A 12,971-nucleotide genomic window follows, 5' to 3' on the forward strand; every position below is an offset into this window, starting at 1 on the left:
CCAAGAACCCGTCCTGCGGACGTAAGTGTCCAGAGCATGCACCGGGCAGAGCCAGTTGAGCTTCTCCTGGTCTGGGGCCTGGAATGGAGGGGGATAGAATGCCTGTAGTCTAATGGGCCGTAGAACGACCGAGGGCACCTTGGGGATGTAACCCGTACGGGGGTAAAGGAGGGCACCAGCCATACCTGGGGTAAACTCCAGGAAGGAGGGGGCCACAGACAAGGCCTGCAGGTCCCCTACTCTTTTTATAGAGCAGATGGCCAACAAGAACGCGGTTTTGATAGAAAGGTGCCTCCAAGATGCCTCGGGTAGAGGCTCGAAGGGGGGCTCAGAAAGGGCCCCCAAAATGACGCAAACAGATCCACCTGGGCTCTTCCAAATTTCTCCCAAACCTGCTCCACCACATCGGGGTGGAGCCGCCATTCCCCGGGCCTCAACCCCTGCCTTGACGGCATCTGCTGCCTCGTTCAATCGGCCTGGGATGTAAACTGCCCTCACAGAGAGGAGTTTCCCCCGGGCCCAAAGGAGGACCTGGTAAGCTAGCCTGCACAGGGGTCGCGAGCGCAGGCCTCCTTGATGGTTGATGTAAGAGGCCGCCGAGGTGTTGTCCGTACGGACCAACACATGGTGACCTCTGAGGTCTGAGAGGAAATGCTTCAGAGCTAGAAGCACTGCCAGCATCTCTAGGCAATTGATGTGCCACAGTAGATGGGGCCCCTCCCACAGACCTCTGGCGGAGCGACCACTTATGACCGCTCCCCACCCAAGTCGCATGAGAGAGCAGTTCAGCTGACGTAGATCTAAAATAGGACGCAACCCACTGTCCTTCTTGGAAACTATGAAGTACCGGCTGTAGAACCCGGACTCTCGTTCTGATGGAGGGACCACCTCGATGGCCCCCTTCCTCAGGAGAGTGTCTACTTCCTGTTCCATGACCAGAGCCTCTGTCGTCCCACCAGAATGGGAAGAACCCCGTGAAAACGGGGCGGAGGAGACCCAAACTGAATCAAGTAACCTCGCTCTACAGTATGCGGGACCCACCGAGACACATCTGAGAGAGCTTTCCAAGCTCCCAGAAAATGCCTCAGGGGTATCAGCCTCTAGAGACTGACCTCCGGAACGCCCAGGCAGCACCCTGAGACGGCTCTAGGGGAGGCGAGATCTCCTGGACCACAGCGATGCCGGGTGGAAACCAAGGAGAGAGCTCGCTGGAGCTGGCCGTGCCCTGAAGCACCGAGGGTGGCAGGGTTAACGGACCAGGTCCCTAAGGGGGCCGGGACAGGGCGGGCACCTGAAAAAACGGTGAGACACGCCCCTCCACAGCCAGATCCCCAGAAAGTTCCGTGTCAGGATCTTTTTGCCAAAGCCTTCCTGTTGGAGATGACAGCTCTCAGATCTGTCACCTCACGAGGCTTTGACACCAACGCCGCGCAGGATTCCTCACAGGGGGAGAGCGAGTCGCGACACTGCGTTTCTGAATCTCCCGATGGGAGATGGAGGGCTGCGGCTGGGGCTGAGCCCGCCGGGCAGCCCCTTGTGAGCGGTGTGGGAGGTAACGCTGGAATGCCGCCACCTGTTTCTTATTTTCCTGAAACCTCTCAACCAAGGAATCGCCAAAAAGGCCAGAAGGAGTCAGCGGAGCGTCCAGCAATACAGCCCTGTCCCTATCAGACATGTCTGACAGTGTGAGCCACAGGTGCCTTTCTGTAGACACCAGGGCAGACATAGACCGGCCAATGGCCCTATCGGTCTCCTTAGTGGCTCTGAGAGCCAAATCCGCCGTACGGCGCAGCTCATCAAAACAGCCGTCCACGGCACCCCCCACATCCAATTCACACAGCAGGTTAGCCTGATATGCCTGCAATCACCCTGAGACGGCTCTAGGGGAGGCGAGATCTCCTGGACCACAGCGATGCCGGGTGGAAACCAAGGAGAGAGCTCGCTGGAGCTGGCCGTGCCCTGAAGCACCGAGGGTGGCAGGGTTAACGGACCAGGTCCCTAAGGGGGCCGGGACAGGACGGGCACCTGAAAAAACGGTGAGACACGCCCCTCCACAGCCAGATCCCCAGAAAGTTCCGTGTCAGGATCTTTTTGCCAAAGCCTTTCTGTTGGAGATGACAGCTCTCAGATCTGTCACCTCACGAGGCTTTGACACCAACGCCGCGCAGGATTCCTCACAGGGGGAGAGCGAGTCGCGACACTGCGTTTCTGAATCTCCCGATGGGAGATGGAGGGCTGCGGCTGGGGCTGAGCCCGCCGGGCAGCCCCTTGTGAGCGGTGTGGGAGGTAACGCTGGAATGCCGCCACCTGTTTCTTATTTTCCTGAAACCTCTCAACCAAGGAATCGCCAAAAAGGCCAGAAGGAGTCAGCGGAGCGTCCAGCAATACAGCCCTGTCCCTATCAGACATGTCTGACAGTGTGAGCCACAGGTGCCTTTCTGTAGACACCAGGGCAGACATAGACCGGCCAATGGCCCTATCGGTCTCCTTAGTGGCTCTGAGAGCCAAATCCGCCGTACGGCGCAGCTCATCAAAACAGCCGTCCACGGCACCCCCCACATCCAATTCACGCAGCAGGTTAGCCTGATATGCCTGCAACACCGCCATGGTGTGCAGGGAAGCAGCAGCTTGACCTGCTGAAGCATAGGCTTTACCCACGAGCGCAGAAGTATTGCGTAGGGGCTTTGTGGGTAATGTCAGGTCTTAAGAGAAGAGACGACTCCGGGAGAGAGATAGGTGGCAAGTGTCTCTTCAACCTGAGGCATAGCCTCATAACCATATTCTTTCCGCCCAAAAATGTGGGAATACACAGTGGAAGTGGGGGTGAAGGGGCGGGCCGTGTAAGGTTTAACCCATGACCTAGACACCTTGGTGTGTAGATCGGGAAAAATTGGAAGACCCCTACGCGGAGGTTGCGACACGGGTGTCAGAAAGCGCTCATCTCATTTACTGGATGAAAGCACTTTCTGCTCATGAGCCGGCCAAGTTATATCGAGCTTGGCAACAGCACGCATTACAACCTCCGAAAGCTCCTTGGCTTCCATATCGCAGCGTGTGCCCCCCCGCCCCCCCGAGAAAGGCCGCATGCGCTCGCGGCAGGGGATAGAATCCCCCTGAAAGGCGTGCTTCCGAATCCTGTGAGCGAGCGCTAGACCGAGCAGGTAAGGGTGGAGATAGGGAAAAACCCGTCTCGAAACCCTCTGCAAGGTCCATCTGCAAACCCCAGGATCTGGCACAATGCTCTGCCTCGGCGAGAGCAGGACTAGACCCGGAAGAAGTTAGAGCACCCATTTAATTGAAAAGAGCGGAGCGAGCGCGGAGCAAGCGCAAAGACATGCGAGCACAGTGAACACAATCGGCTCCCTCTTCAAGAACCGATCTCGCATGCTCTGCACCTAAGCAAGCAACACACAAGCTGTGCGAATTCCCCACCCCCCGTAATATAGCGGGGGCAAGGAGGAACGCACGCCCGAAAACTGTGCTTAATTTTTCCGCTTGCTTTCATTATTTTCTCTGCTTTTTTTTTTTTTTCTGACAGACACACAATATGACAAACAATGTCACACAAACACACAGAGCGCTTCCTGAAACCACAGAATCTGCCGCTGGCTTCTCTCATATGCATTTTATACTCCTTGTCGTGACGTCACCTCATTGGTGACAGCCAGCGTCCAATTTTTCAAGAACCGATCTCGCATGCTCCGCACCCAAGCAAGCAACACACAAGCTGTGCGAATCTCCCCCCCCCACACACCCCCCGTAATAAAGCGGGGGCAAGGAGGAACGCACGCCCGAAAACTGTGCTTAATTTTTCCGCTTGCTTTCATTATTTTCTCCGCTTTTTTTTTTTTTTTCTGACAGACACACAATATGACAAACAATGTCACACAAACACACAGCCCTTTCTAAAACCACAGAAGCTGCCGCTGGCTACTCTAATATGCATTTTATACTCCTGGTCGTGATGTCACCTCATCGGTAACAGCCAGCGTCCAATTTTTGACTGATTACACACGTTATTCAGGTGCGTTCCCAAAGCGTTTCGACGCAGCTTGAGTTCCTGAAAGGGAACCGATTTTGTTGGCTTTTCCCCAGACCATCACACAGTAACTGGATATCAAAGCAGGATTAGTTGACTCATGTTTTTTTTTTTTTTTTATCCAAATCATTGGTAAAGAATTGTCATTAACTTCTAACCTACGATCATCCAAGTGTTGTTTGGATACTTATTGGAAGGGCAACATCGGATTGGATTTAAATTTGATGCTAACAATGAAATTATTACTCCAATACACAGGGTTAAGACACCAAGCATGAAGGTTATGTGGGAATTTTTAGAGAGGCTTTAAAGATTTGCCTTCTGACATCGCTTTCCCCAGAACCTTTCCCTGGACTGAAGTGTCACACTGGCAAGCAATCAAGTTCACACACATTTTGGAACCTGTACCTGTAAAAACCCCAGAACTTAACCGACCGGGCAGTTAACTGGGTCCAAGTCATGGTGCTCACACCGTGACACAAACAGACACGAACAGCGACCTCCTCGTGGAGGGAGCTCTGGAGTGGAGAAGGGCCTCTACTACCTCGGTAGAGAGAACAGCCGCTATGAACTGTGCCCCCCTCAGGGGCCACAGCCACAGCTTCCACAACACCGGGCGGGGGTGAGCCGCCATCGAGGTGCTACCAGGAGGAGACAGACTCCCTCCCAGCGAACTCTTTCCAGAACTCCCAAGAGCAGCGCGATCGGTGGAAAGGCGTACAGGCGTAGCCTCGGCCAAGACTGTCCCATGGCAGCCACTGTCTCGACAGGGCGTCTGCTCAGAAATCCAACCGTCCCGGGATGTAAACGGTTTTAAATGAGAGGAGTTCGTCCCGGGACCAGTTGCGCCAGTTGTTTGCAAGGGGCGAGACCGGAGGCCCCCCTGGTGGTTGATGTATGAGACCACCGCAGTATTGTCCGTGCGGACCAACACATGGCGATCTCTCAGGACTGGGAGGAAGTGTTTTAACCCCAACAACACTGCCAGCATCTCCCAGCAATTTATGTGCCACGAGAGATGTGGGCCGCTCCACAGACCCTGGGCGGAGTGGCCACTCATGACCGCTCCCCACCCCATGAGGGAAGCGTCCGTCGTTAGCATTACGCCTCGGGGCCTCGGGACAGAACGTAGGGTCCTCCATGCATCCAAGGCTCAAAGGGCACACCGCGATACCTTGATGGTACGATACAGACTCCCTCTGGGGGAGAACCCTACTGCCCCGGAGCCACCACTAGAGGGGCCTCATGCGGAGAAGGCCGAGTGGAAATACACCACGAGAAGAACCGCCATGAGACCCAGCAGCCTCTGGAACTGCCTTACAGTGACTGGCTGGCCTGCTCCTACCCTCCTGACTGCGGTGAGGATGACTACAAACCGGGCGGGAGACAACCGTGCCCGCAACCCAGCCGAGAAAGCTGGAGAAAGTACACTCCACCTGCCGTTTTAGTCTGAACCCCAGTACCACCATGCAGGCGAGAACAGCATCTCAATGCCGAACTGCCTGGTGCTCTAACGAGCCAACATCAACCAATCGTCGATACATTACAAAATGCGGATGCCATGAAGCCGCAGCGGGGTCAGTGCAGTGTTCACGCACTCTGTGAAGGTACGGGGTGAGCTTGGTAAGCTTCGCCCCAAAAGCAACCTCAGGAACCTCCCGTGTGTGGTGAAGGACGGCTGCGTGGGAGCATGCGACCTCCAGAGCTAACGTATGACAAATCAGTCCTCGGACTCGACCTGAGACACGACCTCTCTAAACGAGAAATTTGAACCCGAGCCTCAAAAGTGAGTGGTTCAAGGAGTGGAGATCCAGAATGGGATGCAACCCGCCGTCCTTCTTCGGAACAGTGAAGAGCCTGCACGGGTCCCACCAGAGTGGGACACACCCCGTTGAACCGTGGAGGAGAAGACGCGAACTTAATTGCGCAGCCCTTCTCCACAGTACGCAGGACCCCCGAGAGACTCCTGGCAGCCCTCCAGACTGACAGAAAGTTTCCACAGGGAGAACCAACCCCTCGGGGCTGGCACCGCGGTCTCCTGAACCCGCTAGCAATCGCCCTCACCTACAGCATTACCAGGTCAGGCCAGGAGGGGTCACCGTGGTGCACAGAAGGAAGCTCACATCGTCCCCCATAGCAGGCCAGCCTGCATCGTGTGGAAGCAACCCGCAGCCTGACCCGCCACATAGGCTCTTTGTAGGCAAACCGATAGCCTTCATAGATGCAGCACTCAGGGAGAGACAGCTAGCTAGCATCTCCACCACAAGCGGCATCATCCCGTTGCCGCGCTACTTAGATCCAATAACATTCGTGCACAGCAAGAAACATCGGAAACGCACGCACGCACACGGGCCTCCCAGGACCCAGACACCTCGGTGCGCAGATCAGGGAAGGCGCTGAGGCTGTGACACAGGGCGCAGGAAACGCTCATCCAGCTCACTGGGTGCGTGCTGCTTCTGCTACACAACCGGCCAAGCTAGATCCAGCTCGGACCTGGCCCTTGCCACGACCTCAAGGAGCTCCACGTTCAGCACAGGCTGTGAGGAGTCCGCAGGCTCGCTAGCATCCATCATCTCATCCTCCTTGGAGAGAGAGACATGAAACGCTGCGCCGCCCGCACCGGGAGAAGAAGCAGCCGCCAGGCATGGGAGCGCATAGCCACACGGCTAAAATGCTAACAGCCGATACCCTCGAGAGACGACTAAGCACGCTCCTAAGCTAAGCAAACAACACATCGGAAACACGCAGACGGAATTCTGCCTGCATTTAAGCTCATGACTGCACAGATAACACACGCAAAATGCTTACCTGAATGAGCAGAAGCTAATGTCGCTACCACCGCACAGCCATCTTGTAGCTTCCTGGTTTACGCAACGTCGCCTGTCTATGATGTCACGGCTTGCCTATTGGCTAGATTTCTCACATGGTTCAGAGCGGGGACAACGCAGGGGCGTTCCCATAGCGTTTCGATGCAGCTCGAGTTCCTGAAGGGGAACTTAATGGTGGGAACTTTATAGTGAGATCTGTAGTGAGAACTCTATAGTGGGAACTTTATAATGAGAACTCTATGGGGGGAACATTATAGTGGGAACTCTATAGTGGGAACTATACATTTAGAACTCTATAGTAAGAACTGTAGTGAGAACTCTATTTTGAGAACTTTATATGAGAACTGTATAGTGAGAACTCAACAGTGAGAATTGTAGTGAGAACTCTATGGTGAAAACTTTATGGTGAGAACTGTATAGTAATAACTTTACAGTGAGAACTCTGTAGTGAGAACTTTACAGTGGGAACTGTACATTGAGAACTTTGTATGAGAACTGTATAGTGAGAACTCTATATTAAGAGTTCTATATTATATTCAGAGACAAAAAGAAAAGCCGAGACGCACGAGTGTTGCCATGGAGTTAGTTGGTTTATTGCCAGTTGTTGATCTGATATGGGTGAGTGGATCTTCAGCACACAGTCACAGTGGTGTAAAGCATGAAGCCCTTCAAACATTAACATCATCAGTGATCAAATCCTGCACAAGCAATGACTTTAGTTACAGCACGAGTCGTTATGTTTATTACTACTTCAGCTTACGAATGGAAGACTGTGGGTACGGCTCACGGCATGTCACCAAGCACAACGATGAAAGAGTTCATCACTACTTTTACTACGTTAGTAAGAGAACCTTCGAAACAGTAACTCGACCCAAAGCTTTAGTGTTTCGGTCCACCAACAATATAACGTGCTGTAATATATTATCAAAAGAAAAGAACTTTCTCGAGTTAGAACTGGATTCGAAACTCTGAAGCCAAAAGTTTATGGTATTCTATTGAAGAGTTCACTATTCCGAACAAAGATAATCACTGCTGATCCGCTAGAATTTTTTTTTTTACTTAAAAAATGTTAATGCTGGTTAATTGAACTGGTAAAACACTAAAATCATAAGAATTTGATTACAGATTAACATTTTACAGCTTTTCATTTCTAAAAGAGTAAAAGTCAGTTGTTTAGAAATATAGAGGAATTCAGATACGGTTGTTTTTATTAACATTCATTTATTAATTAAATAATCGGCGTATTCAAATACGGTAAAAACGTTCTGATTGAAGAAAAATCTTTTTTTCTTTCTTTACTTTTTCACATACAATGACTAAACAAAATTTTATCAGCTGACCATCCCAGGGTGCTGTGGGATGAAGTGGAAATCAGGAAAAGGGGAGGAACTCTCCAGATAATCAATTCAGTCGTGTTTGGTCCCTGGGTGGTCAGCGGAAAATACTGAAATCTAACACATTAAGCACACACACACACACACACACACACACACACACACACACACACACACACACACACTCGATACTTATAACAGACAACATATATCAGCAAAATAAAAGCCTTTACAAAATAAATCTCTGATTAATTTCACATTATGTAAAACAACATTAAAATTAAACGTCTACTTTTTTTTCTTTTTTACATTCTAGTAGTGTCCAGACTTTTTTTCAGATTGGTGTTAGAAAGGCTTAAAGAGTCAGCTACACTACAGAAAGGAAAGAAGGGCAGAATTCCCACTGCGCACTTACACCTCGATGTGAATGGGCGCTAAAGCGAAAGAACAAACAAACAAACGAAAAAAAAAAAGGCAACTGTTTGCCGTCAGTTACAGTGACCAGGATCTGAGGTCGGATCAGTCGACACGCTCGAACAAACAAAACAAAAAAAACAAAAAATCCTCGTTCGGACGTCTGCGTAGCGGGCGATCCAAATTTTAAATTCTAATGCAATCGTTAATATTTTAGAAATTTTTTTCTTCTCAACAAAACGTATTGTTGTGTCGTTTGTGGTTGCCACGAATAAGGGTTTTAACCCCCTTTTTCTATCGAAGAAAAAAAAAGCCAGAAAAAAATGGAAGTCTGAAGGTAGACGTCGAAGGATAATACATTTCGGTATTCTGACTAACATTTAAGAATTCCTGCATTTAATTAAAAAAAAAGGTCTAAAACTCTAAAAAAAAAATAAAAACTCTCTGATCAATTTAGTCTAAGTTTATCAATTTCTAGTGTGTTCTATAGAATGATGTGTATTAAATGATTCCTGACGGCCCCAATACCGACCCCTTAGTCTTACACTGCAAACGTAGATTTATAAATTTTTTTGGCGATTCGACATCACTGATATCACAGGATTAAAAAAGAAGGCTGAAGTTAATCTTCTTTAAGATTCTCATCCTCACGTTTTGGTGTAAAAACAAAAAAAATGCAGACGTAACGTTTCCTTCAGCTACTAGTCATTTGTGGAGAAGCTGAACAGGAATACAAGTTCAACTCGGTCCTGTATGGCAACGAGTCTTTTGTGACTGAGCGAGATGTTTGGCACGCAAAACAAAAAAAGTAAATAATTCATGTATTACAAAAAAAAAAAAAAAAAAAATACCCTGTAAAAGACTGTAAAAACTGTTGTCGGTTACTTTGTACCTCCTTGGCGGTCAACAAAAAAAAAAATTTTTTTTAAATGAACATTTAACTTAACACTTATTCTCTGGTGTTTTATTAGTCCGGCCTGAACAAACACGAATACGTTAGTAAGACTGAATAATACACTACAGAAGGGAGAATGTGGAGTGAACGTCTATTTTGGCCCCTAAATACAGTGGACCCGGTTGCTGTTTCTACAGCAATTCTATTAGTGTAGATTTCATTGTGTACATTTATATCCGTGTGTGTGTGTGTGTGTGTGTGTGTGTGTGTGTGTGTGTGTGTGTGTGTGTGTGTGTGTGTGTGTGTATCCCCCTCGTCCTGAGCACGTGTACACGTAATTGACGATAGATTTGGGCTGTAATTTGTGCTACAGTGTCTTAAGCATACGCTTGGCTCGGACAGTTCCACAGCCTCAGCTACATCACTCAGGTCATAATTAGAGTTGATCTGATAGGTTCCCTTCAGAATCCGTTAATTTCTCATTAGAGAGAAACTCATAGGGAGCATTTTTATACGTTTACATTAATAATTTATTTAATAATTATAATAATAATAATAATAATAATAATAATAATAATAATAATAACAATGCATCATTTCTTTAAAACTTCTGCAATGCATAATGTTAAAATCACTATACAAGTGAACTGAATTTGAACTGAAATGAAACATGTTTTGAAACGATGCTTGTTTAAATACAGACGAGTGTAAAATCTGAACTGGAGAACGGCTTCGAGCAGCAGCATAATCAGCTTGTCTTCGGGATTGTTGTTGTTTTCTTTGTTATTTTTGCTTTGCGCGGACCCTTCAACCTCCCGGGCAACATGCTGCTCTTCAAGAAGACGACTTCGTCTACGTCTTCTGTTCCGGGGGACGAGGACGGCGGGTTTTGGGTGTCAGCGGCGGGGGCCATGTATTCCAGGAGATGTGCACCCCATACGGGTTTGATCAGAGTTTCCCAGCGCTATGAAGAAAACAGACATGATTTAGAGACTTGATCTGAATCTACGCTGCATCGTGTCTCCATAACTGTTTATAGACAAGTATTCGGATTTATTGCACAAATAAAACGAATTGAAATGCAAACGAATCATCGAGTCTCTAAAAGTTCCTTAGACTCAGGATTGGGCAAAGAAAATTTATTTTAAAATAAAATACCAAATACCTTTAACTTTAACGGCATCAAAAGAAACTACAAAAGACAGCAGCTGCATCATGTATCAAAATATTGAAAAAAATACTAAAAAATGCTTTTACAAAGGAAGAATGAAATTTCTTTGCAAACCTTCAGTCATTTGGTCTGTTTGATCAGTTCAAAACTGAATCGGTTAATCAAGTAAACAATGTTTGATAGCAGCAGATTTTCTCTGGCGGAGTCACGCAATCAAATCTGACACATGCAACTAATCAACAGATCAAACATTCACATACGTGTCCCTGTGATCTCCCAGACGAAGTGGAGTTTTAAAGTAGTTTAATGTTGAAAGGTTTGTGAATGAATCATAAATGTATCCTAAAGTAGTTACTTGGTGTTTGGTAACGAAGGGCTGCTTTTTAATCATTTGATTTTTAATAATAAATCAATATCTGGCACTCGGATTTTTATTTATTTATCGATCATCGGACGTCTGTTTGAAAGCTGGCAGCCTGTGTGTTTGTTACCTTCACCACCTTCTTCCATATGGATCAGTTTTCTGCTCTGATCTCAACAAGTCTGGGCACCAATCAGAGGCCGCGTTTTGTATGATGTCATCGTGTCTTATAAAGGATTTTATAGTATTTTTAAAAACTACAAAAGACTAAAGAAGTTTCACAAAATATCAACTCGCACGAATACAGACACCCGTATCCAGAGCGACGTACATTTATTTCATTCATACATTTAATACATTGTGGATTAATGGAAAGCCATTAGCCCACTTATCAGAACGAAAACGCACTGCTTTCGTTCGTAGGCGCCGAGTCTGTAGGAAACTGCTGACGCAAAACATCCAAATGGCTCAAAAGTGGTGGATCTCAAAGGATCAGGATCTGATGCTTTGACTCCACGCGTCGCTTCATCGCGATTCACTGCGACTTTTTCACGATTAACCGAAAGCTCTTTTCACGCGACGGATTTCAAACCGTCGTTTCGTCTGATGTTCTGTCTGGGGCGTGCTCTTCTTTTTTTGTCTGTTACATTGCTTAGCAACCAAAACTCATTGCTAAACAGGTTGGGGAAATAAGTGTGAATGGCGAGTGTTGTTAATAAAAAACACTGGATGTGAGTGGAATCATACAGCGGCTGATAATCCATACTTAAACACAATGCAGTTCCGTCTGGACTGCGGCTCATCGGAACCGAGTGTACGTCTGAGTTCTGTAAGTGTAATTTAGAGAGCAGACAGACGTCTGGACTGATATCTATAATGGAACCACCAGCGGGTTTGTCGCATAGAAACAAACGGAACCTGCAAACGTCTCTCAAACACCATAAACCCCTTTCCAAAAAAAAGCATAAACACACCCACCTATAGTGGATTACTTAATTATTTATTTTTTAGCGCAGGTGTTTACACAAATTACGTTTCCTCGCAGAACGTTTTCGTCACGTGCTGCCGAATGCGAGTTTTAAGTGCCGATTATCACAAAAAACGCAACAAGTGAAGACGATTATGAACGAAAAACCGAATAAATGCAGAGCTAAATGACTTAATGAAATCCTGTAGCGCTCTGTACCTACTTTATGTGCTCAAAAGAATAAAATAAATAAGTAATAAAAAGCCCGAACCTGTCGGAAGGATCCTTTGGCCATGATGAGCTTGTAGGCGACACAAATGGGGACGCAGAGCATGGAGGAGAGAGCCATACACCATCCGATCATCTCTCCCCACCACGGAAACACATACACCTTGTTGTAGGTAAGAGGCTTGTAGTTTACCAGGTAGAACACGAAAATTCCCTAAAATGAGAAGAGAGAGAGAGAGAGAGAGAGATGTGTAGGACGTCTTTGGATAGCATGAAATTTTACCTTTACAAGACCAAAACCTACCTCTTCCTGAAATACCTAAATTAGCACTTTCCAAGTTTGTAGAATTCGAGTTATATTTATATGAAGTTTGTAATCTTGCGTACCAGTGTAGATGTATTCATTACTAGAGATTTAAAGCACTTTTGTAGGTCGCTCTGGATAAGGGCGTCTGCTAAATGCCACAAATTTAAATGTAAATGTAAAACCTGTTCCAGCACATTGCTTTTCACTGGGGGTGGAGTGGAAGATCTCCTGCTACAGAGCTACAACACTATTGAACACTTTTTATCTAGGGATGCACCGAATATTCGGTGGGCCATTTTCGGCCGAAAATGGCCCAAAAGTGCATTTTCGGTTTTTGGCCGAAAGACTTTGATCAGCGAAAAAACACGGGCGAAACAGTTTGTTGTGATGATGCAAACAGAAACCGCGCCCTGCACGTGCATGTCTA

At 47.5% G+C, this 12,971-nt stretch overlaps 2 protein-coding genes across 3 annotated transcripts in view; both read right to left on the reverse strand.

Moving 5' to 3' along the window:
* Positions 1-797: 797 nt before the first annotated feature.
* Positions 798-2,905, reverse strand: LOC310733671 (uncharacterized protein). The gene is made up of 3 exons (XM_083555100.1): positions 2,330-2,905; positions 2,026-2,130; positions 798-1,291 (listed from the first exon to the last, which is right to left on the reverse strand). Exons 1-3 carry the CDS (start codon positions 2,605-2,607, stop codon positions 1,249-1,251), a joined length of 426 nt encoding a protein of 141 aa, XP_083411226.1. The 5' UTR covers positions 2,608-2,905; the 3' UTR covers positions 798-1,248.
* Positions 2,906-10,148: 7,243 nt separating this feature from the next.
* The window catches only part of LOC310733566 (sodium- and chloride-dependent creatine transporter 1-like), a 33,135-nt gene continuing 30,312 nt past the window's right edge, over positions 10,149-12,971 (reverse strand). For both annotated transcript variants that reach the window (XM_083554920.1, XM_083554919.1), the window contains 2 exons: positions 12,281-12,451; positions 10,149-10,474 (listed from right to left, as the gene is read on the reverse strand). In XM_083554920.1, the coding sequence (XP_083411046.1) occupies positions 10,259-10,474; positions 12,281-12,451 (387 nt within the window). In that variant the 3' untranslated portion in view covers positions 10,149-10,258. The remainder of the gene's footprint in view (positions 10,475-12,280; positions 12,452-12,971) is intronic.

Source organism: Silurus aristotelis (genome assembly GCF_946808225.1).
Source record: "Silurus aristotelis genome assembly, chromosome: 11".
Lineage (NCBI taxonomy): Eukaryota > Metazoa > Chordata > Actinopteri > Siluriformes > Siluridae > Silurus > Silurus aristotelis.